This window comes from Arvicola amphibius, chromosome 12, assembly GCF_903992535.2.
Source record: "Arvicola amphibius chromosome 12, mArvAmp1.2, whole genome shotgun sequence".
In the NCBI taxonomy this organism is placed as follows: domain Eukaryota; kingdom Metazoa; phylum Chordata; class Mammalia; order Rodentia; family Cricetidae; genus Arvicola; species Arvicola amphibius.
Window position 1 is genome coordinate 68,722,374 of NC_052058.2, and position 27,274 is coordinate 68,749,647.

At 42.1% G+C, this 27,274-nt stretch overlaps 2 protein-coding genes across 2 annotated transcripts in view; one reads left to right on the plus strand and one right to left on the minus strand.

Moving 5' to 3' along the window:
* Nucleotides 1-27,274, plus strand: part of Rgl1 (ral guanine nucleotide dissociation stimulator like 1) — a 248,957-nt gene that overhangs the window by 4,967 nt on the left and 216,716 nt on the right. The gene's annotated exons all lie outside the window — the stretch shown is intronic.
* Apobec4 (apolipoprotein B mRNA editing enzyme catalytic polypeptide like 4) lies at nt 6,036-7,109 on the minus strand. Its single transcript, XM_038349184.1, has one exon. The coding sequence runs from the start codon at nt 7,107-7,109 to the stop codon at nt 6,036-6,038; it is 1,074 nt and encodes a 357-aa protein (XP_038205112.1).

Below are 27,274 nucleotides of genomic sequence, written 5' to 3' on the forward strand. Positions count from 1 at the left end.
CATCTACACAAAATTAAAATCTTTTAACAAGTAGAACTTAAACATCCAAAATAATGTACGTGGATAGAGATGGGGAATGGCACCTGAGACTGTCCTCTGGCCTCCATCTGCATTGTACACATGTGCATGCAGTGGTCCTTCATGTGTGCCTGCACACACAAGCACACATATACACCCACACACCTACATACAGGCACACCTCCCTCGCACACACACTCACAGTTTGCCATCATAGCTCTTTTGGAATGCACAGGTATTTGGTATCAAGCATTCACATAGTCATATCTTAACCACCATTTATCATTTATAGAACTGATCCTCTAGACCCATTCAACTGTAATACCACACTTTCTCCTGCCTCCAGCACCTGACAAATATTCATTTCCCAGGAGCTGGAGTTACAGATGGTTGTGAGCTGCCACGTGGGTGCTGGGAATTGAACTTGGGTCCTCTGTATGAGCAACCAGTGCTCTTAATAACTGGGCCATCTCTCTAGCCCAATACCACATTTTGTTTACTCACTCATGTGTCAAGGGACTCTTGGTTTATTTTCTTATTGCTTTGGGGTAATATGTTACTGTAAGCATGGGTTCATAAATGCTCCAGGTCTTTAAGTTCTTAGAGGTGTACATGAAGTGCATCTACATGGTAGTTCTGTTTGCACTTTTATTCCCCATCCTAGACGATGCAGGGCCCTTGGATTCCCGGGTTTAGAAGATGCCTCTTGATAGTATAGTTTGAGCAGAATTACTGAGAAACCACAGGAGGTGCTGATGGTCACTGGGTTTCCCAGACATCACATGCCGTTAGAGAAGTGCTGAATAACAGAACATGGGCTCTGCCATAAGACATGGACTTGACTCTCAGCTCAGTCATCAGGGTCCGACTTACTGCTCAAGGTATCACAAGTTCTCTATGGTACCATCTTTGCAGGTATCATAACATGCCTCATAGGATTATTGGAGGGATGGAATGAGTTAATATGTAAGTGCTTAAAATACCTGACATACAATTCTCAGTAAATGTTGGATAGTAATAGTATTAATTAGTGTGAGTTACTATGTGACTTTCCCTAGAGCCTTGGAAATGAGATGAATAGGATTGCACCCTATACTATATGCACTGAGTCGCAAAAGATGCATAGCAGAGGTCTGGGAAGATAGCTCATATGCACCCACTTGAAGTCAAGGTATGTAGCAGAAATGTAAAGAAATAAGATTTACTCTTGGATGAGGTCAGTAGGGTTAGACTGTAACTCGATAAAACGTATTGATTATTAAGAAAACTGGGTGTGGTACCTCATACCTGTAATCCCATGTTCAGGAGGCTGATGCAGGAAGATTGCCTTGAGCTGGAGGTCAGCCTGGGCTACACAGTCACTACTAGGACAGCCTGGTCACAGAGTGAGAACTTGTCTCAAATAACATCATCATCAACAAATGTCAGTAGAAAATCAATATGCTTGACACACAGGAGTTGGCTACAGACTTTGTGTTGTCTCTCACAGGCTGTATCTACCCAAACACTCAGAAGACAGCAGCTCTTCTATGTACCTTATAATTTCATCCCAAAGGACAGATGCCTTTTTCCATACAGTTACAGAATCGGATAGCACAGACATTTAACTCATACAATCAACTGCTTGAATCCTCAGTCAAATCCACCAAGCTTCTGATTATAATAAATAGACAAGAGAAGACTGTGATTTAATTGTGTGTCTATCCAGATGTCGATCCCACTGGAAATCAACTTATCAGCTGTCTTTTTCTTGGGAGCTTTGTAAATCTGTTGACCCCTGACCTAAATCTATTCTTTGTATATTGATTGCATAGGTAATTTGGGCCTACAGAGCTGAGGGTCAAACTCTGATCCATACTGAAGGTAGAGTCTTTCCATTAATCATTATTGGTTTCTTGGGTCACACCCTCATGTCCTTTTTCAAATGTGTCACTGATTTAATATGCTGACTTCTCTTTTATTTATTTGGAATATTTGGTAGAAGTGATGTATTTTTTTTTCTGAGACAGAGTCTATGTAGCTCTGGCTATGCTAGAACTCTCTGTGTAGACCAAGCTGACCTTGACCTCACAGAGATCCACCTGCCTCTGCCTCTTGAGTCACCATGCCTGACTGGTAGGGATATTCTTAAAAATCACCATTGCCATTTTGCTGAAGAGAGCCAGACTGTCTAAACCCTCTCTCTCCATCTCAGGGCCAGCCATGCATGTCCAGGAACCCACTGTGTGGTGAGTGAGCGAGACATGGCACTGTGTTTGGAGTCCACTCTTTGGAAAGGTTGCTTCGCTGTGTGTTTTCTTAAAGAAGGTGGTGCTCAAAAGTTCCTTAAAAATGAGCTACTTCGGGCAGGAGAGATGGCTCAGAGGTTAAGAGCATTGCCTGCTCTTCTAAAGGTCCTGAGTTCAATTCCCAGCAACCACATGGTGGCTCACAACCATCTGTAATGAGGTCTGGTGCCTTCTTCTGGCCTGCAGGACACCAGACAGAATATTGTATACATAATAAATAAAAAAATGAGCTACCTCAGGGGTCTTACTCAGTTCGGAGAATGCTTGCCTAGCACACAAAAGGCCCTGATTCAACACTGACTACCTGATAAATTGGGGCGTGGTGGTGCATATCTTAATCCCAGTGCTTGGGGGGTAGAGGTGGGAGATCAGGAGTTTAAGATCATCTCTTCGCTTACTCCTGCTTTTATAGGTAAAGGATAACTTAGTTTTCTGTTTTGAAAGGTCTCACTTTGTAGCCCACATGTGTCTAAGGGCATCCATTTTCTTCTCTGAGGCTTTATTGTATTGGCTTGGACTTGTGGCCTGTCATTCACAAGACTGTGGTTGTTTAAATGTAACTGGACCCCATAATCTCAGGGAACGGTACTGTTAGGAGGTGTGGCTTTTTGGTGGAGTGGATATGGCATTGTTGGAGGAAGTGTGCCACTGTCAAGGCAGGCTATGAGGTTTCCTATGCTCAGGATACCACTCAGTGTGAGTTGACTTCCTTCTGCCTTCTGGTCAAGATGTAGCCAGCACCACATCTGCCTGCACTCTGCCATGCTCCCTGCCATGATGATACTGAACTAAAGCTCTGAAACTGTGAGGCACTTCAGTGAAATGTTTTCTTTTCTAAGAGAACATTGCTGTGGTTATGGTGTCTCTTCACAGCGGTAAAAAGCGCAAGATGCAGGCTTATCTAATTAGTAAGAAAATATAATGCTCAAGGGCACTTCTCTTTCTTATAGTTCTGTCAACATTTCCTTTTGTTATACACCATAGAAATCCAAATTCATATTTGAAACTCAAGTTCCTAGATTCCAGGCACTTAGTAGCCTGATGGATGTTGTGGTCTACTTCACTACTTCTAAGGTTGGTTTTATGGCAGTGATTTTGTCTTTTTAATTTGGCAGAAGAGGTTCTAGTGAATCAAATTCAGGGTCTTGTAGTGTTAGGCATATGCTATGGAAGTAGACTCTCAGCCCCTGGAGCTATTCTTATACTAATCAGAAATGCCAAATTTGTTATGTTGGTGTCTTTTTTTCCTCAAACATAGCATTCCAATTTGTGGACATAGGATTTCATAATTTAATGATAAATTTCAACATATATTTTAAAATAATAATCACTGTATACCCATGGTAAAATTATATTCAATTACCTTGATCGAAATCTGCAGGCTAAATATATAATTAAAAAATTATTCATGTTTATTTTAATCACAATTTAAATTTCTATTCCTAAGACTTTTTTTTCTTTCTTATCTCCTCCTTCCTCTTCATGCAATGTTATGGGATTTAATGTTAATATTAGCATATTACCTTATTAGGGTAGCATGACTTTATATAGAGATTTTATAGAGTCAGTCTTGACTCTATACATGAAAATGTAATAGAAATTTGCATTTGAACCACTTTTTCTATAGTATGTATTTACATATTTCCATGGGAGAAATGGAGCAGCAAATGTGGATTTTAATAAGCAAGTGATTTTATTTAAGTGGCTCAAAGGGTTAAAGAAAAGTTCTTAAAAGAAGCATGTTTTGAAGAATTTAAGAGAAGGTACAAATATGTATTGGCAAGGAAGAAGAGGTCAGAAAAAAAGGGAAAGGAATATACTTACATTTTGCATTGGGGAACTTTAATAGAAGAGGGATAATAGTAACATACAACCAAAGCTATCCTATGGAAAGCGGGTGGCTCAGCAGGCACCCGCCCCGAGTGGATAAGGAATGCAGTGGAATAAATGATTGTGAATTTATTGCCTACATTTTGAGTGGATATTATGTTATATATATCACAGGAGAAAGAGAAGTAAGAGAAAGGGTGAGAGGGAAGGAGAGAGTAAGAGGGAGGGAGAGGAAGAGGAGGAGGGAGGGAGATGTAGATTGAGACTGCGCTTTTACTTCCAGGCCACCCAGACCCAGATAATTACACAAAACCTATATTAATTGCAATACTTTTTGGCCAATAGCTTAGGCATATTCCTAGCTAGCTCTTACATCTTAAATTAACCCATTTCTATTACTCTATGTATCACCACTAGGTTGTGGCCTATTGGTAAGTCTTGGTTTCTTTCTCCTTTGGCAGCTACATGGTGTCACCCTGACACTACCTTCTTTATTCCTGAATTCAGTTTAGTCCTCTACTCCCCCCCCCCCCCCCCCCCCCCCCCCCCCCCCCGCCTACTTCCGTTCTGAAACTTGATTGTTTTAGAGTACCCTACAGGAAATTGCTAACTTGGTGAGGTAAGGAAATAGACTTAGAAGCCATCAAGAGTGGTGTGGAGGGCTGGAGAGATGGCTCAGAGGTTAAGAGCACTGGCTGCTCTTCCAGAGGTCCTGAGTTCAATTCCCAGCAACCACATGGTGGCCACAACCATCTGTAATGAGATCTGGTGCCCTCCTCTGGCGTGCGGGCATACATCGAGGCAGAATGTTGTATACATAACAAATAAATAAATCTTTTATTTTTTTGGTTTTTCGAGACAGGGTTTCTCTGCAGCTTTAGAGCCTGTCCTGGAGTTAGCTCTTGTAGACCAGGTTGGTCTCGAACTCACAGAGATCCGCCTGCCTCTGCCTCCCGAGTGCTGGGATTAAAGGCGTGCGCCACCACCGCCCGGCTATAAATAAATCTTTAAAAACAAAGAGTGGTGTGGAGTTTGGTATGGTATACGATGGAGGACGTCTTTGACGACTCTCACACATCATCTTGCTTTTATAATTTCAGGAGAGAGAGCTCTGAGTCAGAAAGATCAAACTGAGTAGCTGGCTAGGTTTCAAAAAAATCAATTTTTGTAGCAATATGTAATCAATTTGTAGAAGAGCTTTTATTCACACAAAACAATTTTGAATCACTTTAGAAAATTATGGGCTGCCCAAAAATCTTCTGACCACATCAACAATCAATGGAAAATCACTGTTTGACCCCGACACAGCATTTGATGTCAGTAACATTGGGTACTCTCTAATTTTACAGAGTATTTTTATGCTGAAACCAGTTCAGGAAGTTATTTTGTCCATGTCCTTTTTGGAAGGATGGTGTGGGTTGGCTAGAGTAGAGACACTCCTTTTCTGCCTCAAAACATTTATTTTGGGGCTGGGAAGAGGACTCAGCAGTTCCCAGCCCTGCCTGGTTCACTTCCCAGCCCTCACATAGCAGCTTACACCACCTGTAACTCCAGTCTTGGGATCTGATGTCCTCTTCTGGCCTCCAAGGACACTGCACACACATGATGTAAGACATACATTAAGCCAAAATAACCATAAACATACACATAATAGAATAATAATATAAAAGCATTTATTTCGTTACTTTTACTTCCAGAAAGAGACAAAGTTGCTTATGTGAACATTTTGGATTATGTTAAATAGTATCCTTATAGTAGCAGTTATTGTAGATAATCACGTGTTTTACTTTTAGTACATCAATTTATCCCCATCTTAGTTAGACCTAGAAGGGAGAATGTCCACATTTTTTATCTGTCTACTAAATCCTTTAGCAAATGTTTGGCTTGATAACATAAAGTTTATTTCTTCCATTTCTTTTTGTTCTCTTCATTTTCCTCTTTGCTGCTTCCAGACCCGTTTGTGGCTTCCAGCACCTCCACTGGCCTGGCTAAGGGAAGTTTTCTAAGGTCTTTGGCCTCAACTGATGACAGTCGAGGCATATCCAAGTGTCTTAGCACATTCCTGGGCTTCTGTGTGTTTTGACCCACATGGATCGGCGGTAGATCTCTGTAAGGTACCAGCATGAAAACAACAGGAGTCCTGGGGTCCTGACACAGGATGGGCTGTCCAGGATCAGCATTGTGTAAGGGGTGATTTTCAAAAGCCACCTGAACTTTTATGTTCTGATTCTCTTTTCGCTGGCTCTGAAGAACATCGATAAAATAAGGCTTGATTCCCGTTATGGAGTCTATTTCGTAAGCATTGTATTTGTCAGCCAGTATTCTTCCAGCTGTGAAAGGCTGGAGAACTGGTGATCCCGAAACAGCACTAACAAAATTGTTGAGAATAGAATGCCAAATGCCACCACTTATTGGACTCAAAGTGACCTGGGGCCATAAGCTGGCCAGGCTCCGAAGAGCTTCACGGTTCCATGTTGCGGTAGGAAATTGGTTCTCCGTATGATAGAGCTGAGAGAAGAAAATACTAAGAGTGACATCTGGACACATCATCAGGAAGTTGTACATTTTTCTGATGCAGCAGTGATTAGCCTCATTACAAGGGGAGTGGCTGGAATACAGAATGACATGTCTGATGTTGCTGTTATGAGATATGACTGAGTCAAGGTAGCCGTTCCTCTCAAATAGCATTGATTCTGGGTGGTTGTGATTCCCAGTGCAGTTGCTAGCATGACCCTTTTGTATCAGGTTCCCAAAGGAACTTCTCAGCTCATAAAATGTGAGGTGTTTTGCTTGAGGGTATGTTGACCATGGGAATCCAAAAATCTGCTGAAATTCTGTGTAGGGAATTCTTGCTTCTTCTCCTGTCCGAATGTGGTAAGGGCAGTTGGTGCAATCTAGAGAGAAGCTTAGCCAGTAATAAGGTTTGACAATGGTTCCACCATGTGTTAGATACTCCTCATACAGTGGCTCCATTGCTCATTTTATTGTCTTCTAGCTGCAGAGCTAAACAAGGAAGAGAAGTTAGACATAAAATGATAAGAGGAAGAACTGAAGACAATGCATAGATTTACTAAGCCCAGTTTCCCAGCATAATCGCACCATTGCTATTAAGGCACATGGGAGCCTAAAGGTGAGATATATGAGTGGATTACGGGGCTCAAGATTCATTTCTCCTCATTGAGGTTCTGACAGGTGGTGGTGAGGGAGGCTAAAGAGAAATGCAGAATATAGCTTTACCTGTTTCATGGATTCCCTGTCTGTAGAGCAAATGGGTTAACAGTAAGGACTAGAAACTGACCATCTCTATTCAGGGCTGAACTGCTCTGCCTCCCAGCAGAGGGGACTTTGGTAAGTCATTTAGCCTCTGGAGCCACAGCTTTCCTGTCTGCCAAGATGATCGTATGACATACTCATAAGGTTGTCTGGGGATTGAATAATATCATACATATATATTAAATATTTAATGCTTTACTATGTGTCAGATATGAATGACTCAACCAAAATTAGCGCTTAGTGGCAGCAGTACAAGTCCCATATCATCTTGGTGATTCCTACTTTTGAAAACCCAAAGAAATAAGTAGGCTTTCGTTTTGTTTGTGATTTCTTCTCTTTACTCTTATCTGAATGTGGTGGTTCCTGGGGTGTTCAATCCCAAATGTTGAGATCCTTAAGCAATGGCCATTCTTTTAAAAATATTTCTCAAATTATTATTATTATTTTACTTAGGGCATTATAATGTAGTTGTTAAGGCATTTTAAACTATTGCATAAGTACCATGTGTTTCTTGTAGAGAATAATTGCATGCACTGATACAGAGAAGAAAAAGCCCACCAGTTTGTGTTCACTTATATTACATTTACTGGTTATAGGTCTGATCTTCCAGTCTCTCTCTATCTTCTGTATTATACAGGTCATGATTTATAACCTTATTTCACTTGTAGTGCATCATAGAATTTTCCTCTAGTGGTAAAATTACTTCAGAAAGCAATATTTATGGTTACTTAGAATTTTGCTGTATAACTATAAAATTCAAGTTTTGCCTTTTTAAAATATTAACAGCATCTTGATGAATATTTTTATAAGTAAATTATTTCTGTATCTGATTCATCTTATTATTAAGTCATAGTATTAGGGTTGATTTTGTCAAGTTGTTTCCTAGGAAGACTAACTAATCTTACTGAGTCCCAGCAGTCATTATCGGCTTGCAGACTTGAGAAGTGTGTCTTGGTGTCATTTGGTTGTTGTGATGTATACCTTTTCTATTCTTAGTAAGCCTGAATGCATTTTCACTTGCTTATTGGTCTATAACTCTTATGTTTCCATGAACTATTCTTGATCCCTTATCTTCATTTAAACCTGATGCTTTTCTTATTGATTTGCAAGAGCTCTTATGCTTCAAGAATCTTCTGTCTGTTATTTATTCGTATTTCTAAGTGGTTAGGGTTACTTACTGCTTTTCCAGAGTACCTAGGATCTACCAGTTCCTAACATCCACATGGTGGCTCATAACTGTAAAACCAGTTTCAGGGTGTTTAATGCCCTCCTCTGGCCTCTTTGGGCACCAGGTACACATGTGGTATACATACACACACATACATACATACATACATAACACCTGTATACCAAATGGAAATAAACAAATCTTTAAAATATTTTAGAGCTGGCAGGCAGATCTCTGTTTAAGGCCAGCCTTGTATACAGAGCAAGTTCTAGGACAGCCAGGGCCACACAGAAAAACCCTGTGTTGAAAAACAAAGCATATGTGTGTGTGTGTCTTTGTGCATATATATATTATTTATATATGTTTTTGATTATGTTTGTGTTTTATTTTTATTTTTCTTCTTATTACACAGGGTTACATAAGGTCATTTTCATGCAAGCATATGCTTTGAGTATTCCCCCAATGCTGTTATTTAATTGCACCAAATTCTACATTTCCATATGGCGAGTCTTTGCTGTGTGATTAATTTTTGTATTCAGGGAAGCTTTTTTCATTAAGCATAATTGGAAAGTCCTCATACTTTCTCTAGTACTTATTTATTGATTGATTGTCGTCTTACTGGGGAAGTGCTACCATTGAGCTATTTACACAACCTTTTTTCAGATTCTAGTTTCATGGGGGATAAAGATTTGAGACAAAAATCTCCTGTAGCCCTGAGTGGCCTTAAAATTTATTGTAGCCAAGAATGACCTTGAACTCCTGAGGCCCCCTGCCTCTGCTTTCCTGGTGCTGCAATTCTAGGTATTCACCACAATTCCAGGCCCCACTTTTTAAGAAAAAATTAATACAGAGTATAATTAAATGGTCCCTGTTGTCCTTGAACTTAATATGTGTGTCCCAGGCTAGCTTTGAATTTGGAACCCTCTTGCCTCAGCCTCCTGAGTGGTAGAGATTACAGACATACACCACAGATGAAGCTTATTGTTATTGTTTTGTTGTTTACATGTAACCCTGCCCAGACAGAAAAAATAGGTAAAGGAGAAAATACAGGAAACTCATCATCTCAATCAAAATGCATTTTTCACTTAGACTTTGAAAAGTGAAAAATATATTTGCTTTAATGGCTTCACAGCTTAGTCGTTTATTATTGTGTCTCATATGGAAACATTTTAATGCCGTGTTTTCTCAGTTTATTTTTTTCTCTCTGTGTTATATGTGTATACATATGTGTCAGTGTTTACTCAACTGGCTTGCTCCTACGAAGGCCAGAGATTGGCTTCATATATTTTTCTTTGTTGACCTTAATCTTATTTATTTATTTATTTAGAGACAGGGTCTTTTCCCTGCGCCAAGAGCTTGATGTTTCTACACCTTCTGCTGAGTTGGCTACCCGAAAGCCTCAGGGATCTGACTGTTTTTGCCTTCTGCCGAGCTTCGGGTTCATGGGTGTGCGCCTCCATGGCTGACTTTAGACATAACTCTTGGGAATCCAAACTTACGGTCTCAGGCTTTCATATCACTTCACCTTCTCCAGCAATCTGACTTCACAGTTCAGATACGCTCTGACACTGCTTTATTTGACCAGATGAAATCTCTGGATTTCCTATGAGAATTTTGTCCCAAGTGGAAAATATTTTCAAAGCCTCAGGCTAGCTGAGGGTGAAGTATGGCTTTGTTAATGCTACCATTATCCAAAGGCTAACATTCCTTCTGGCACCAGACTTTGGATTGTAGTTTTTGTTTGTTTGTGTTGACCAGGTCTCTCTATGTAGCTTTGGTTGACCTGAAACCAGCTGTATAAACCAGGCTGGCTTTGAACCTGCAGAGGTCCGCCTGTTTCCTGAGTGTGGGGAGTAAAGGTCTGTGCCACACCTGGCCTGCTCTGTAGATTTTTGTTTATCTCTGAAGTTACTTTAATCCACAGGATTGGATATTTGCTTTAGTTTCCTTTTTAGGACTGCATTTTCCTGATGCAACAGAATTCCTGCCCTTTATGGTTCCCTAGTCCTTACAGTAGCTTTGCCCTGGGAAGCTGGTTCTAATCCTTGGCAGAGGACAGATCTCTTGGAACCTAAAACTATTTCCTGCTAATCCTGCATGTCAGTCCACCTGCTAGCAAAGCTTAAGACTAAGCCTAAATTTGTACACTTAAGTATTGTGCCTTTAGTGTGGTTCCCTACTGAGTGACATCTAATTCACTACTCCAATTACAATACCGACCCACCAAAGAAAAATCTGTGGCACAGTACAAGGGAAAAAAAGAAGGCCTAAAGCATGGTTTCGTGTCCTGTATAACAAACATGGATCAGAAAGCCAAGCAGGCGGCCTCGGGAGATGGCTTGCTGGGCAAATGAGAGGACTGGGGAATTTGGATCTCCAGAACACACATAAAAGCACGGCAGCCCATTTGTAATCCTGAAACCTGCGGGAGACAAGAGAGAGAATCCTGGAGCAAGATGGTTATCCAGACTAGCCACAATGGCAGGCTCCAGGTTCAGTAGGAGAGCCTGTCTCCAAAAAATAAAGGTGGAGCGCAATTGAGGAAGACACAGAGGTCAGCCCCATGCCGCCACACTCTTGGGGTGCAGTGCAGTTGAGGAAGACACAGAGGTCAGCTCCAGGCCGCCACACTCTTGGGGTGCAGTGCAGTTGAGGAAGACACAGAGGTCAGCCCCAGGCCGCCACACTCTTGGACAGGCAGATGCATACATGCTCCCCAACACATACCCACACAACATGAACAGGCATAAGCACACACATGCCACAATACACATAGACTTAAAAAGAGCACACTGAAAGGAACAGTGACACCATCAGCAACTGGAAGATAAACTGATAGAGATGAGTTTTTTCTCCTTTATGTACCAGTGTTTTGTTCTATAAATGATATGGAAAAATACCAAGAAGGCCTTTTCTGCCTTCATTATCCTTTTTAAGCTGGTGTGAGGAAGTAAGTATACAGCAACCTGTAAATGCCCTTAGGAGAGCAGGAGGTCTTTAGTCTTTAGTCTTTCTTCTTTGAGTTACGCAGGGTTTCTCTGCGTAACAGTCCTGGCTGGTCTGGAACTCTCTTTGTAGATCAGGCTGGCCACAGACTCACAGATTCACCTGCCTCAGTCTCCCAAGTGCTGGGATTAAAGGTGTGCGCCACCACCGCCCGGCTAAGATCTTTAGTCTCTTTTACAAAAGAGGCGGGAACATGGAAACTCCTGAGTATTTTCCCAAACATACGGCTATTTCTACCCCTCTCTTGCCTGTGTTTCAATCTTAGCCAGACAATGCATTACTATCTGAAGGTAATCTTGGTGACCCATGGCTTTGATATAAACGAGTGAGCTCTGGAATTTTGCTCTTGTTAATGGCTTCAGTGACAGCTGTCTGTCCTTTCACCAGCCTGAAGGAAAGAGCCCCATTTCCTGTAAGCTTTTATAGAACTCAAGATTGATCATATGAATTTGTTATTGATTACACATTACTAATATCAATAATTTTTGTTATTTGTCTTTTTGTTCTTTCCTATCCAGGGCTACCTCAGTAGCCATGACTGGCTCACAAGCCAAGTGGGCTTGAACTTGTGTCACCACTGCTTGGTCCTTCCCCCCACTGCCTTGTTTGTGCTTGGGGCATGTATGTTGCCATCTGGGGAGCAGATTTGCCGGTGGCAAGCATGAGAGATGTGGGGAGCCCATTCTGCTGGAGGCTTCTTCCTCTCACATCCAGTGGCGAGTGGCCCTGGACCGTGGCCATGGGAGGACAGACTTCCTTGGTTTAACATAAACGAACCACACTGTGAGGAGGGTCTGCTCTCCTTTCAGCCAGCCAGGCTCTAGGGACTGGTGCTGAGGCACAGTTCGCACTGGAGTAATTGGAGAATGGAGTTTGCCCTTCCCAATCTGTGCGCAATCTGCTCAGAGCTAAAAACAAATGTTAGCGGTTATAATTACCACGGCTTTGTCTCCAGGCTTGGATCACACTCCAGGTGTCGGAGGCACTGGTCCATCTTCTTGGTTTCCTCCATGAAGTCCCATGCCCTGCTTCACGTAGATTCAGAGGGCATTTGTGCCATAAAGAATCTCCTCTGATACCATATCAGGACTCTTGCAGTTTCTATTAGTTCCTTGAATTTTTCTGACCCAAGTTAGTCCTTGCTGAGGTGTGGCTGCCTCTAAGAACACTGTTGAATTGGTGCCATGGCAACGTTTGGAAAGTAGCTACTGCTAGGATACGGCTCTGACACTTATTACTTTATTTGCATAGAAACCACCTGTTCCAAAGATGAAAATATACATGTCTGCTTGCTTATTCCAGTCTGCAGAGAAGGGAAATCTAACTGTTTAAGTGAATGTGTTGAATTTTTTTCTCCCTGTGACTGTAAGAATAAAATCTAAGGTCCTCTTCTCAGCCCTCTCTCTCACGTCTAGAATAGCTGTGGCAGGCTCACCCTGTGGACAAGATTTGGGGGTTCTGGTATCTGTGCAGGTGCTAGAGGCCGCTCCTTGAGAGTGACATTCTCTGTGACATTAAACTGACTTGACATCTTTGGAAAGACAGTCAGTTTGGACAAACGGACCCACACTTCACAAAGGGATTCCCCCCTTTTTTGTAACATAAAAAAGATTTATATGTATGAGAATTTTCTCCTGCTTGTTTATGTATGTACCATGTACATGTAGTATCTGAGGAAGCCAGAGGGTGAGTTTGAACTCCTGGAACTGCAGTTACACACCGTTGTGAGCCTCCATATGGATGCTGCCAACAAAACCTAGGTCTTTTGCAAGAGCAGCAGTGCTCTTAACCACTAAGCATCTTCCTAGCCCCAAAGAGGAATTCTTGATTCTGTCTAAATGAGTTACGGAAATTCTCTAAGACGTTCCCTGAGAAACTCTTGCTCCTTCTACATGTGGCTCCTTCATTTCAAGACAAGCTTTGCTGGTGCAGCAGTGGCCCTTTCTCTCTGCATCCTTCTTCACTTTCTCCCTGGCCTCCGCTTACCCCCTTGGCATCTCTCAGACACAATGGGTCATTGTGACCCATTGCATTCTTTCCCCCTTGTTCTTCCCCAGGCTACTTGAATGAGTAAGTGGCGATCCTGTGTGTATTTCTGTTGGTTACTGCTGACAGCTTTAGAGCGTAGGTGCTAAGTCCTCAGGGAGAGCCAGCACCCAGAGGCCCCTTCTGCCTCTTGTATTGGTGTCATTTGTGACATACTTCCATTGTCAGACTTTGGTGGCCACTGCCAGCAGCCCTCTCTCAGCCATGGGCTCCTTGGGGTCTGTGCTTTCTGCGGGTCTCTGGTGCACTCCTCAGCAAGTGCTATCTAGTTACTTTCCCTGCCTGGCATCCTGGGCACACGTGCTGCTGCACCTCATCCTACCCTACCTTTTGCCCTGCTTGCTTTTGCTTTTGTGTTCCGAGCAGCTCCTCACTGAATGAGTTTACAAATGACTGGAAGTTGATTCTCATAGCTCATCCTCTGCTTAACTCTAAAAAATGGTACCCACTATACAATATTACTTTAAAAAAAACCCGTGCTTAGTGGCATATGCCTTTAATCCAGAACTTGGAGAGTGGGGTGAAGTATGGCAGATCTCTGTGAATTGCAGGTCAGCCTTGTAGCAAGTTCTGTGCTAGCCAGCGCTACAGAGTGAGACCTTATCTCAAAAATTACTTTAAAAAGTGATATTTCAGAAAGCTGTTAGGATGCCTATATAATAAAAAAGGATCAGCTGTGCAAGAGGCTCAGTTGAGGTAGGAAAGGAGGTAACGCCCCACGGTCTCTGTACATCGTCCCATGTGTCATCACCCTCAGGGTTGGGTGGTTTGTGCAGCGATCAAATCCTAGAGAAAAACGGGAAGAAGCAGGAAACAGGAGCCTTGTAATACCAATCAGTTATGTATTAGGGTGATTTTAGGAAGTTCAACTATATTAAAAATATATATTAAAATTCTAATTATCACATAACAATGGAACATACTTACGTGTAATGATCAGGCAAATTGGTATAACCATCACTTCAAGTCTTTATTATTTCTTTGTGTTGTGAAATTCAAAATCCCCACACAATTTTGCAACATACAATTAATTGCTGCTAAGCGGTTAACTGTGCTGTGCTATAGAGCACTGGAGATCGGTCCTTTCATCTAACTGTACCCTGCTCTTTGTCAGCCCTCACCATGCTCCTTCCCTGCAGTCCCCAGACTGTGGGGACTCCAATTTTACAGTCTCCTAACCCTTGACATGTGAGAACAAACTATGTGACCTTTTGTGTGAGTTATTTAACATTCTATCCTCCAATTCTACTTTTACTGCAAAGGTCCCCCCCTTCCCCACTCTCCCCTCCCCTGCAGAGTGTGGGTGTCATGGTACCTGTGTGCAGATCAGAGGATGACTTTGGGTGTGGGTCCTTGAGATAGGACCACTGCTGCCATCACTAGGCTGGCGACCTGTGGTTCCCCTGCCTCTGCCTCCGATGTGCAGTGGACACCTACCAGAAGGGAGAAGCTTCTGTCTTAGCCCAGCTACTATGTCTCATCTTCATCCTGATGAACTGTGTGTGTTACCCACATAAAAATGAAATATGTAATTGGAATGAAGATTATAAAATCTACATTTACAAAGACCTTTACTCAGCTGAGTACATCAGTCAGTGATCTGACAGTCTGATTTGGGAGATAGCCAAGATGGCCCTGGTTGCTAAAGGCTGCATAGGAAGTATTGCTCTTTTTGGGTGACAGAAGTAATTTATATTTCTATCGCCTGCGTTACTAACTTTTATTTGAGCACACTGCCTAATTAATGACATGATCTGTTCTGTGTTGCAGCTTGGTCGACATTGTCAGTGCTCAGATATATGAAGTAGTAGTAAGTCACCCGGAAACTGAGCCCAAATTTAAAAGGCATGTCTGAAGTGAGGAAGGGCAGAGGGCAGTAGGCTTTGGGGAGCTAGCTCTCCAGGTATTTTAATGAGAAAGGTAGGAGGGAAGTGTTGGCCTGGAAGGGAAGGAAGACTGAAGAGCGCGGGAAGACAGGTGGAACAGGCCGATAATTGAGGATCAGGAGTTTGGGACTATTATTGGCTACGTAGGGAGTTCTAGAACAACCTGGGCTACATGAGCCGTCTCAGGAGAGGATGGAAGTGGGGCAAAAGGTGGATCTTCTGGTTTGGGTTTGTAGATAAAATGGCCACAAGGTGGCAGCACAGTCCAAACAGCAGGAAGTGGTTTGCCAGCCTTTTCTTAAGCCGCTTTAGAATTCTGTGTAGACTTCCTCACTGCCAAGGAAACAAGGGCACAGGTTTAGGATTACAGGGAGGAAAGTGTAGGGAAAGGCGCCACTGGGACCTCTCCATGGTAAGCTCCAGGGAAGGCTGCAAACTGCAGGACTCACTTCAGATTCTAACCATAAATACTATAAGTAGATCAAAATACTATCATTCTTTAAAAATCTATTAAAATTATTTTATGAAAAAATAAAATGGCAAATAAACATAAGCCTATTTTTCTATAATTAAACAGTCTGTACTTTTAAAAAAATAGCGCTTATTAAACATAAACAGAATACTTGTCAGTTTTTGTGTTTTCCTAGCTCTGAGAATTGAATCCACAGCCTTGGGTGTGCTAGGTGACCACTCTGCATGGGAGCCATGTTCCCAGCCCTGGGTTTGCCTTTGTTGTTTGTGCTTTTGTTGTTATAGCCAAGAAGAGGTCACCAAGACCAGTGTGGTAAAGATTACATCCCAGGTTTCTTCCAGGGATTTTAGTTTCTAGTCTCGGTTAGATCTTTAATCCATTTTAAGATGATTTTTTTGTGTTTAGTGTGGGACAAAGCTCCAGTTTCAGCCTCTAGCTTACGGTATCCAGTTTTCCCAGCAGTGTTTGTTGGTGAGAGTGTCGCTTCCCACTGTATTGCTGGAGCACCCTTGCTAAAACTCATTTGACCGTGTATGCCTACGTTTATCAGGGGCTCTGTATTCTGTTTTGTTGGTCTCTATGTCTGCCATTGTGCAAATACAAACAGAATAAGGAAGAGATTTTCTCTGTAGAAGAATAGAACAGAAAAAGGGGTGGAACTATAAAAATGATACACGACGCTTATTGAAGGTATGTACACAGGCACGTAACAGTGAGAATCACTGTGACTCTCATGTGTTAAATTTCTACCCTATGGAGTAGGAATATGTATGTTCTCAAAGGATGTGGGTGTGTGGATGTGCACGCAGGCGTGTGCAAGGCGTGTGCATGCGCCTGTCATGATGAGTGTGTGGCAGACGGGACAGTTGGTTAGATGACAGTCGGTTCCAGCCTTTCACTTGTTTTCTGGCCATTTCTGCTGCTGTGCTGGCTCGTGAGCTGCAGCACGGGTCTCCTGTCTACAGCTCTCATCTCAAAATAGGAATGTGGGATTACAGGTGTAGAGCACTGCATCTGGCTTTTACGTGGGTTCTGGGAATTGAACTGGAGTCTGCCTGCTTGCTCGGCTAGCAGTTTTATCCTCTATGATATCTCTCTGACCCATACATTGTATATTTACTGTACTGTGTACACACATTTTATAAACACTTTGTATTAATATGTTCATTTTCAAAATCTTTATTGTGACCAACCAATTTTCTTTGTTGTTTAATCTGTGTTGAATTGGTGCCAACCCTAGTTGGAGAATATAGCTAACCTGCTCTCATAATTTTGGTTAAAAGCATTATAACAAAGAAAATCAATCTGAGGAGGTATGTTGATGGGCACACAGGAAGAAATTTTAGAGCAATCTTATGAGTTAAGGATACCAATTTTAAACATCTCTTTGAAATAAACAGAGGTGTGTTTTCAAAATTGATCACCAATTCTTAATCCATGACCTATTCTGACAGTCTATCCCAAACACATAAATTGAATTTAAATCATATCTTAATAAAAGGAATGGTTATGTTTTCGCAAATCTCCTGTGCATGGGCCCTTTATTGTAGAGAATATGATTTTGCAACATGACAAAAAATATTTTTTAAAATCCCGGTATTTATTTTGTCTTTTAATCTGCTGCTGAAAAGCAAGTCTTATTTTCTGTTTCCTGCTTTCTTGGAAATATTAACATTATTATTCTACTGAAGATTTTATACATATAGGGAAATCTTGCTGTCTTTGAAAGTCAGAAAGGCAGGTATAGTGATACATGCCTTTAATCCGAGCACTCGGGAGGCAGAGGCAGGCAGATCTCTGTGAGTTTGAGGCCAGCCTGGTCTACATAGTGAATTCTAGGACAACCAGGGCTATATAGTAAGACTGTCTAGAAAAAGCAGAAAGCAAAAGCAAAACAAAACAACACCAACAAAAACAGCTTATAGCTGGTAGTGGACTTTCCTCATGTTCAAGGCTCTGGATGGGATCCTATGCTTTGTCCCCTAGCCTCCAAGCCCAGAAGAGCAAACAATGGCCTGAGATATCCATCTGTACTGATACCGAAATTACTGACAGCCATCTCCCTATGCCCTACAGAATATTTCCCATAGATAACCATTATACCATAACATTAAAATCACAACTGTTTATGGTTAGTGTTGTTGAGATAGAGTTAATATATAATAAGATGCCCTATATTAAATGTATAGTTTTATAAATTTATGTCATCATAAAAACACAGGGCATTTCTACCCACTCTAAATTTCCTCTTCCCAATCCGTCACCCTCCCCCATGGCTCTAGATAAATATTATGTATTTGTTATTGCTATTGATGAGAGTTGGATCCTTGGTTCACAGCGAGCTCCATCTTGATAACCCTGCTGTACAGAGTATGTTGAAGGGATGGCAGGGAGATTTTCTCCAGACAGCCAGCTTGACACCGTCCTGTGGCAGCACATGCTGTGCCGGTTTGACTTGTGGTTATGGTTGACAGGCAGGGTGGGAGTGGGGGGAGGGCCAGCCTCTCCAGAGAGAAGCTGCATACCACTAGCTTCAGAAGGGATTAAAATTCAAAACTTGAAGTGTTCTTTCTACACAATCACTTTCATATCTTTCTTTGTAAAGTTAAACAAAAATCAAGTTGAACTGTTGTAAGTTAGAGACTGTAAATGGAGCCACACAGTCTGTGGCTCTGGTTTCCTTTGCTTATTGAGATCACTGGTGTGATTGTGCCTATCACATCGCTTTAATAATGAGTGTCTTTTAGAGTGGTCTGAATTTCATGACAAAATTGAGAGTACCCAGAATTCCCTGGGGTGGACATGGGCACCTCCCTCATTATCAACATCCCACAACATAGCGCGGTATTTGTGAAGAGTCGTGAGGCTCTGTCGACAGTTACTACCCAGACACCCTGTTTACCCGAGCGTCCAGTGTGGTGTTTTCTGCAAGTGTGTGCTGGTGTTTATCTGCTATTGGATGCCACGCATGGTTTCTCAGCATCTTTCTGTGCTCATCTTGTGCAGCCTGCCTTCCTCTAAACACTGCTAACCACCACTGTCGGGCAAACCTGCACTCATCTCGGAGTTCTTTTCCCTTTTTAGAATGTTCCGTAGTTGGGATCTCACTGTAGGTTTTCAGATGGCTTCTTTCACTCAATGTCTTTGAGGTTCCACATGTCTAGATACTTTTCTTGTTTGTGCTAAATAATTACATGCTATCCTAATTCCCCAGTTTGTCCATTCTTCTACAGAAGGACATCTCGGTTGCTTCCAATTCAGGGTAGCTTTTAGTAAAGCTGATCTAAATTTTCTTATGCAGGCTTTTGAGGATGAAAGTTTTCAGTTCTTAGGTAAATGCTGAGGAGCACGGCTGTTTAATTTAATATGTAATTATCACATCATCTCCCTAGCTGGACTTTTCTACAGGCGTCCAACACTGAACATGAGCTCTTGTTTCACATCCTCCCAGTATTTGATGTCAGTGGTTTGGATTTTGCCTGTCTTAATAGATGTGTTTCATGGATGCTTTCATGTGAAAGTCCCTACTGTCAGATGATGGTGCCCATTTGTCCACATGCTCCTTGAATCTGTGTGTCTGCTAGTGTGAGATGTCTGTTTGGATTTTGTGCTCATTTTAAGACTTGGGCCTGTTTGTTTTCTTACTATTATGTTTTAAGAGTTCTTCATATTTTGTGAATAACAGCCTTTTGTTTTACATGTCTTGCTTATATTTTTCCTATTCTTTGTCTTGTATTCTTATTCCCTTGACATTGACTTTCATAGATCAGAAGTTTTAAGTTTCATTGATATCTAACTTAACAATTATTTTTTATGGATTGTGCCATTGATGTTGTATCTATAACATTTGTACCCAGGGTTACCTACATGTTACCCTGTGTTGTCTTCTTGGGATGTCATAGTTTTGTATCTTCTACTGAGTTCTATGATATGTTTAAGATCTTTGTGTAGATGCATTTGTCTAGGTGCACCACTGGGCAGTGGTGGCACACACCTTTAATCTGAGCACTCGGGAAGTAGAGGCAGGCAGATCTGTGTGAGTTTGAGACCAGCCTGGTCTACAGAGCTAGCTCCAGGACAGCTAGAGCTGTTATACGGAGAAACCCTGTCTCGAAAAAACAAAAACCAAACATGCTGATAGTCAGTTTCAGTACTATTTGTTGGTAAGACCATCTGTGGTAGTCTGAATAGATATGGCCCCCATAGACTCATGTGTTTGAATGCCCATAGGGAGTGGCATTATTAGGAGGTGTGCTCTTATTGGAGTAGGTGTGGCCTTGTTAGAAGTGTGTCACTGTGGAGCAGGGGCTTTGCGGTCTCATATATATTCAAGTCACACCTAGTGAGACAGACTGTTTCCTGTTGCCTACAAGTCAAGATGTATTAACTCCAGTTCCATGCCACCCACTAAGACAATAATGGACTAAACCTCTGAAACTAAGTCAGCCTCAATTAAATGTTTTTCTTTATAAGAGATTCTGTGGTCATGGTGTTTCTTTACAGCAATAGAAACCCTAGCTAAGACACTACCTGTAACATGAGGGCCTGCTTGTTGGGGTTTCTGTCCTGCCCAGTTCCCACAGCTGGTAAGCCCCAAAGAAAATCACAGAGAGGTCTCTATAAGTTATAAACTTATTGGCCCATTAGCTCAGGCTTCTTGTTAACTCTTATAACTTATATTAACCCATTATTCTAGTATATGTTAGCCACATGGCTCAGTACCTTTTTCAGCGGGGCAGGTCTCATCCTGCTTCTTCAGTGTCTGGACAAGACTGCGGAGGAATGGAATGGGCTTCCTCCTTCCCAGAGGAACAGTGGAACTCCTGTTCTCATTGACCTGCCTCTACTTCCTGTCTGGTTGTCCTGCCTATACTTCCTGCCTGGCTACTGGTCAATCAGCATTTATTTAAAACATAATTGACAGAATACAGAATTGTCCCACACCAACCATCTTTGCTCCATTTATTGCTTGTCTCAAATAGAACCTGGAATTCCCAGCATCTCTATTATCAATGCACAGATTTCCTACTGTGTTGTTATCGCCATAAGAGAAATGAAGAAAGAGCATCAAACATCATGATTTGTGCCTGAAAGTTAGAGGGGGTGGGGCCAAAACTCCTCGGGCTGACATGTGAAGAATTTTTTTTTTTTTTGTTTTTTTGTTTTTTTTTTTTCTTTTTTCTTTTTTTGGTTTTTCGAGACAGGGTTTCTCTGCAGCTTTTTTTGGGAAGAATTTGTTTAACTCATTCTTTGTTCAGGAAGCTGTAGGGCACCCAACAGGCCTTTTTGTGTGACAGTATTCAGACTACTGGCCACCTTCTCAGCAGTCTCTGGAGTCAGAGGTGGCTTTTGCTTGCCTTTGGCAAGTGTGTCAATAGTAGCGTCCTTGGACAGTAAGAGTTGTCTCAAGCATTCTCTGAAATGGCTAGAAATACATCTGTTTTTAGCCAAGATAGCTGCCATATGCTCTCCCGTGCCTCTTGCCCTGTAGTATCAAAAAGCCCAGGTATATGGCTGTCTCCCAGTCCTAGCTGTGACTGTGGTTATCAAAGTCAGCAAGTGCGGAGTGGGATGGCCCTGTTGTACGGGAGCCATGTCTGACCAGCAGTGTCAGCCAGTGCGGAGGGGATGGCTCTGTTGTATCATCAGGAGCCGTGTCTGACCAGCAGTGTCAGCTGGTGCAGAGGGGATGGCTCTGTTGTGTCTGACCAACAGTGTCAGCCGGTGCCGAGGGGATGGCCCTGTTGTGTCTGACCAGCAGTGTCAGCCGGTGCCGAGGGGATGGCCCTGTTGTGTCTGACCAGCAGTGTCAGCCGGTGCCGAGGGGATGGCCCTGTTGTGTCTGACCAGCAGTGTCAGCCGGTGCCGAGGGGATAGCTCTGATGTACCAGGAGCCGTGTCTGACCGGCAGTGTCACTGCCCACAACAGTGCACTGTTTACATTCCTGAGATAGTTTGTATTCCTTTCAGATACTTCAAATTTACCACTGACCTCAGCAACTCTACAGCAGGTTTCCAAGTTGGAGAGTGTCAGTCCTCTGACTTCTTTTATGTCTTTTGACACAGAGTGGCTCTTCTGTCTTTTGACTTTCCATCCAAACTTTAACAGTTTATTTAGTGTATGTACTGTGTGCCCTGTGAGATCAGAAGACAACTTGCAGGAATCGTCAGTTCTCTCCTCCTTCCTCTACGTGGGTCCATGGAATCAAACTCAGGCTGTCCTGTTTGCTGGCAAGCACCTATACTTGCAGGGCTCTTCCTGTCTTCCATACAAACCTTAGAGTGAGTTTGCCAAAATCTGTAAAACTACTTCCTTGGATTTAGATTGGGATTTTATGGAGTCTCCAGAGCAAGCTGAGAAGAACTGACACCTGACAATACTAGGCAGATATTATTACTCACACACATAAAACGTTTCACAATTTAGTTTTCACATATAGATCTTGTATAAACTATGTCAGATTTGGATATAGCTATTTAATTCATGGGGAAGCTAATATACATGGTGATACGTTTTTGTTTTTAATTTCTGTTTTTTCATTGCTGATATATATTTAAGGGACAGACTGACTTTAGCATATTAGCCTTGTTTCCTTTAACCTGTACATCACTTGCTGTTTTCAGAAGGTTTTTAAAAAAAACTATTGGAGATTTTATGCATAGATAGTTATGTTCCTGTACTGACTGGTTTTATGTCAGTTGACACAAGGTAGAGTCACCAGAGAGGAAGGAGCCTCAGTTGAAAAAGCCTTCCATAATATCTGTCTGTAAGGTTTTTTCTTACAATGTGGGAGGGTCCAACTCATTGTAGGTGGTGTCATCCCTGGGCTGGTGGTCCTGGGTTCTATAAGAAAGCAGACTGAGCAAGCTACGATGAACAAACCTATAAGCAATTCTCCTCCATGGTCTCTGCATCAGCTGCCGCCTCCAGGCTCCAGCCCTGCTTGAGTTTCAGTCCTGACTTCCTTCAGTGATGGAAAGAAACCCTTTCTTCCCCAGCTTGTTTGGGTCATGGTGTTTTATCCCAGCAATACAAACCCTAACTAAGACAGTTACCCATAAACAAAGACCATTTTTTTTCCTTTTTCCCATTCTTAATACTTTTGTATGTTTTACTTGTTACTCTGCATTAGCTGGGATTTCCAGTCCTGAAGATCAGTGGCGAGGGTGGCGTCTGCTCTTAGTGCGGATGCTTCCGGTTTCTCACCGTTAAGTAAGATAGTAGCTGTCGGATTCTGTAGAGCAGTGGTCCTCAGCCTTCCTAAGGATGCAGCCTTTTAATACAATTTCTCATGGTGTGACCCCAACCATAAAATTATTTTCGTTGCTACTTCATAATGTAAATATCTAATGTGCAGGATATCTGATATGTGACCCTTGTGAAAGGCCATCAAACTCCAAAGGGGTCACAACCCATAGGTTGAGAATCAATTCTGTGGATTTTTTTAAAAAAATCAAGTTGAGGAAGTTCCTTTTTAAAAAAATAAATAATTGTTTTTAGGTTTAACTTATGTGTATGAGTGTTTTGCCTGCAAGTATCTATGTATCCCATATGCATGGTGCCCACTGAGGTCAGAAGAGGACATCAGGTCCCCTGGAACTGGAGCAGTGGATGGCTATGAGCCACCCTGTGGGTCCTGGGACTCAAACCCAAGTCCTCCACATGAGTAAGAAAGTTCTCTTAACCACTGAGCTATCCCTCCAGCCCTACTTTCTTTTAAATTTAAATCATGAATGTGTAGTGTTAGATTTTGCCAAATGTTTTCTTATGCAACTGTTGCTATATTCAAATGGTTCTCTTAGACAATTTATGTGATAGGTTACATGGACTTTTTCATGAATTATTTTTGAATGTTGAACTTGTCTTCTATAGCTAAGATAAATTCTTGGTCATGGAATGTAATTATTTTTGAACGTTGTTGGATTTGATTGGCTAATATTGAAAGATTTTACATGTGTATTAAGGAAAGTTGCTGGTCTGTGGGGTTCTTTCTGGGATGATTTGCATTACTTTGGTATTAGATAATGTTGGTTTCATGAATTAGGGTATATTCTATATGCTTCTGTGTTCTGAAAATACTAGGATAATTGATGCAATATTTTTCTTAAATGTTCCAAGGAATTACAAAAGAATTTATATGGGCCTGGTGATTTCTGTTTTGAAATTTTAGTATTGGTTTAATTTCTTTAATAGATATAGGCCATATTCCTGAGTTATAATTATTTATAAGCTAATGAGTTACTAACTTACATGACTCCACGAGAGGCATTCACCAGAGAAGATTACTTGGACGTGGGTTCAAGTCAACAGAAACTCTTTACTAGCGGGGCCTGTGACTACACTGGGTATGTGGGACCCAAGGGCAGCCCCGAGCCTTTCTCAGGGTGGACTTTTTTTTTTTTTTTTTTTTTTTTTTTGTTTTTGTTTTTCGAGACAGGGTTTCTCTGCAGCTTTAGAGCCTGTCCTGGAACTAGCTCTTGTAGACCAGGCTGGTCTCGAACTCACAGAGATCCACCTGCCTCTGCCTCCCGAGTGCTGGGATTAAAGGCATGCGCCACCACCGCCCGCCCATCAGGGTGGACTTTTAAGCACAAAAATTCACATGCTGGGTTGACATATTTCAGTTAACAAGCACAGTTAACAAGAGACAGAACTATAGAAGCCAGAAAGCAAAGTCAGTACATTTAGGGATCTTCCCAGAACTATGGACTTTGATGGATTAGGTCTTTGTTTCCCATTTGGCAGGTGGTGCTGTCTATGTGTTGAGTTCCAAGGCCTGAATGGTACTCCATCATGGCATCAGTTGTGCTAAGGTCTGAGGGCCTGTTACAACTAAACACTATTTGTGTTTAGTAAAATACATTTTGAATCACAAACTCATACTTATATCCTTTCCTAGATATTAAACTTTCTCTTTGCTTCAAAACCCAAACAGAACAAAATACCTTCTTCTTGGTTACTACTACTAACAGATGCCTTTCAGACAGTCCATATATTGCTATCTGGGCACTGTTTATTTATACTATTCCCTGCCATTGATTCTAGCATTTTCCTTTCTTCCCTGTCAGCTCAGCTGTACGTTTAGAGTTTTTTTTTTTTTCTGTATTTCATCTAGCAAGCTAGGTTGCTCTGTTTACTGGAACTAGAACTGTTGCCATGGCAGTAAGTATGCTCCTTTGGCCTCAATCTGAGGGGTCGTTGCATATTTCTGATGCCTGGCTGCATTTGTTTGACCTAATGTGCTGGGTTTACTAGTGTCCCCTGGACACCAGGACTTGGAGCTTTGTGTGTTCAGAGGCTGTGCTCGGGCTGGTTTGGCTTCGTCTTCCTCCAGCTGGTCTGTGTTACCAAGGTCCCAGCATGCTCTGAATTCCAGCCCACCTGACTTATGTCCGCCTCAGTTCATTTTCTTCCGCTTCCAAGACCCTGTCTTCACTGACCTCCAAGACCCTGTCTTCACTGACCTCCAAGACCCTGTCTTCACTGACCTCCAAGACCCTGTCTTCACTGACCTCCAAGACCCTGTCTTCACTGACCTCCAAGACCCTGTCTTCACTGACCTCCAAGACCCTGTCTTCACTGACCTCCAAGACCCTGTCTTCACTGACCTCCAAGACCCTGTCTTCACTGACTTCCAAGACCCTGTCTTCACTGACCTCCAAGACCCTGTCTTCACTGACCTCCAAGACCCTGTCTTCACTGACCTCCAAGACCCTGTCTTCACTGACCTCCAAGACCCTGTCTTCACTGACCTCCAAGACCCTGTCTTCACTGACTTCCAAGACCCTGTCTTCACTGACCTCCAAGACCCTGTCTTCACTGACCTCCAAGACCCTGTCTTCACTGACCTCCAAGACCCTGTCTTCACTGACCTCCAAGACCCTGTCTTCACTGACTTCCAAGACCCTGTCTTCACTGACTTGCCAAATCCGAGTCTGGTTTCAGTTTACCTTCCACTCATCCTTCCACACAGGATGCTGTCCTGACTTGAGAGCCTGGAGCATAGTTTATAGCAGTGTAGGAATGAGTCCAGCAACAGTTCAGGTTTCTAGAATGTGCTGATGGTCCTAGAACAAGCTTCTAACCTTCCATTTTATTAAAAAATAACTTATTGAATATAAAAATCCAAAGACTTTCTACAAAATATTGACAGTGTTTGTGTGTTGAGTACTAATTGAGGGCAGAGTCTGACTTAATTAAGGGAATTTATAGCCGAGGTTAGTCTTTTGATTTCCTTTTATTTGCTTAGTTGATGAGTGGCAATCACTCTGCATTCTAGCCCATGTAACCCCTTTCATGCTCAGGTCTTGTAAGGAAGGTGATTTTGGTGTAAAACATCCAGAGAACCCTTGGCAGTTTTGATGGATCATTTGCCCCAGTTTGAACTTTCCTGCTTTTAGCAAACTCTGACAAGGTCACTGCTGAAGCTAGTTTTCTTCAGAGACCAGCCCCTGGGTTTTTGCTGATGTGTTAGTGTTTGGTTATGGACATGGCTTTGAGGATTATAAAAGGTATCTGGTGTCAAGAGCACGCTGTGTACCGGCAGTGAACCCACAGGAGCCATGGGTTACTTTGGTGGTCAGCAGTCTAATAAGTTTTAATCTATCACATGTATCCTTTTGGGGTTGTTAGTTAATGTTCTCTTTCAATCATTTTGTCCTTATTTGGGCTTTATTTCTTACTTCTTTTCCTTTCTTGGCAGTATCTTCAAAAGGAGTTAGGAGGCTGTCCCAGAAGTTGACTTTGAAAATTGTTGCAATATGTATACCTGTCAAAAAAAATTGACCAAGCCTGGTGGGAAACTATTTCAATCATCAAGTCCTAAGCTCAGCACCAGCTCTTCTGCTCTGATCTTCCAGAATGGTCTGAACAGAAGCCTGAGTGGATTGTAGACTCAGAGTGGTTTGCTGACACCTCATCTTCCCGTTTACTCATAGGGGACATTCAGGATATGTACTCGGGTGAATCCAGTTTACCTTTGCTTGAGATGAAAGCGAACAGCTAATTTCAACTGCATATGGCTTCCTTTCGCTTTTCCTTTTCTTCTATTTTACTGTCCCCTTCTCCCATCTTGCTAAATTGGAACATACTGAAATCCTCAGAAAATGGGAGGCAAGGTGTTATTTCTATATTAGAAATGTAATTTACAGTGGAATTTCAGATTTGGAGAAAAATCCTTAATGTTCTTCTATTTCGGCCATTTAATTTATGCTTGAATCCCTTTAACTACGTCTGTATTCCATGTGGGATACTCACATCACCCTTCACGGTGAGACACTCCCTGTG

Bases quoted from the DNA above. Each gene is read 5' to 3' on its own strand.
- Apobec4 (XM_038349184.1), bottom strand. From the start codon at position 7,109: ATGGAGCCACTGTATGAGGAGTATCTAACACATGGTGGAACCATTGTC.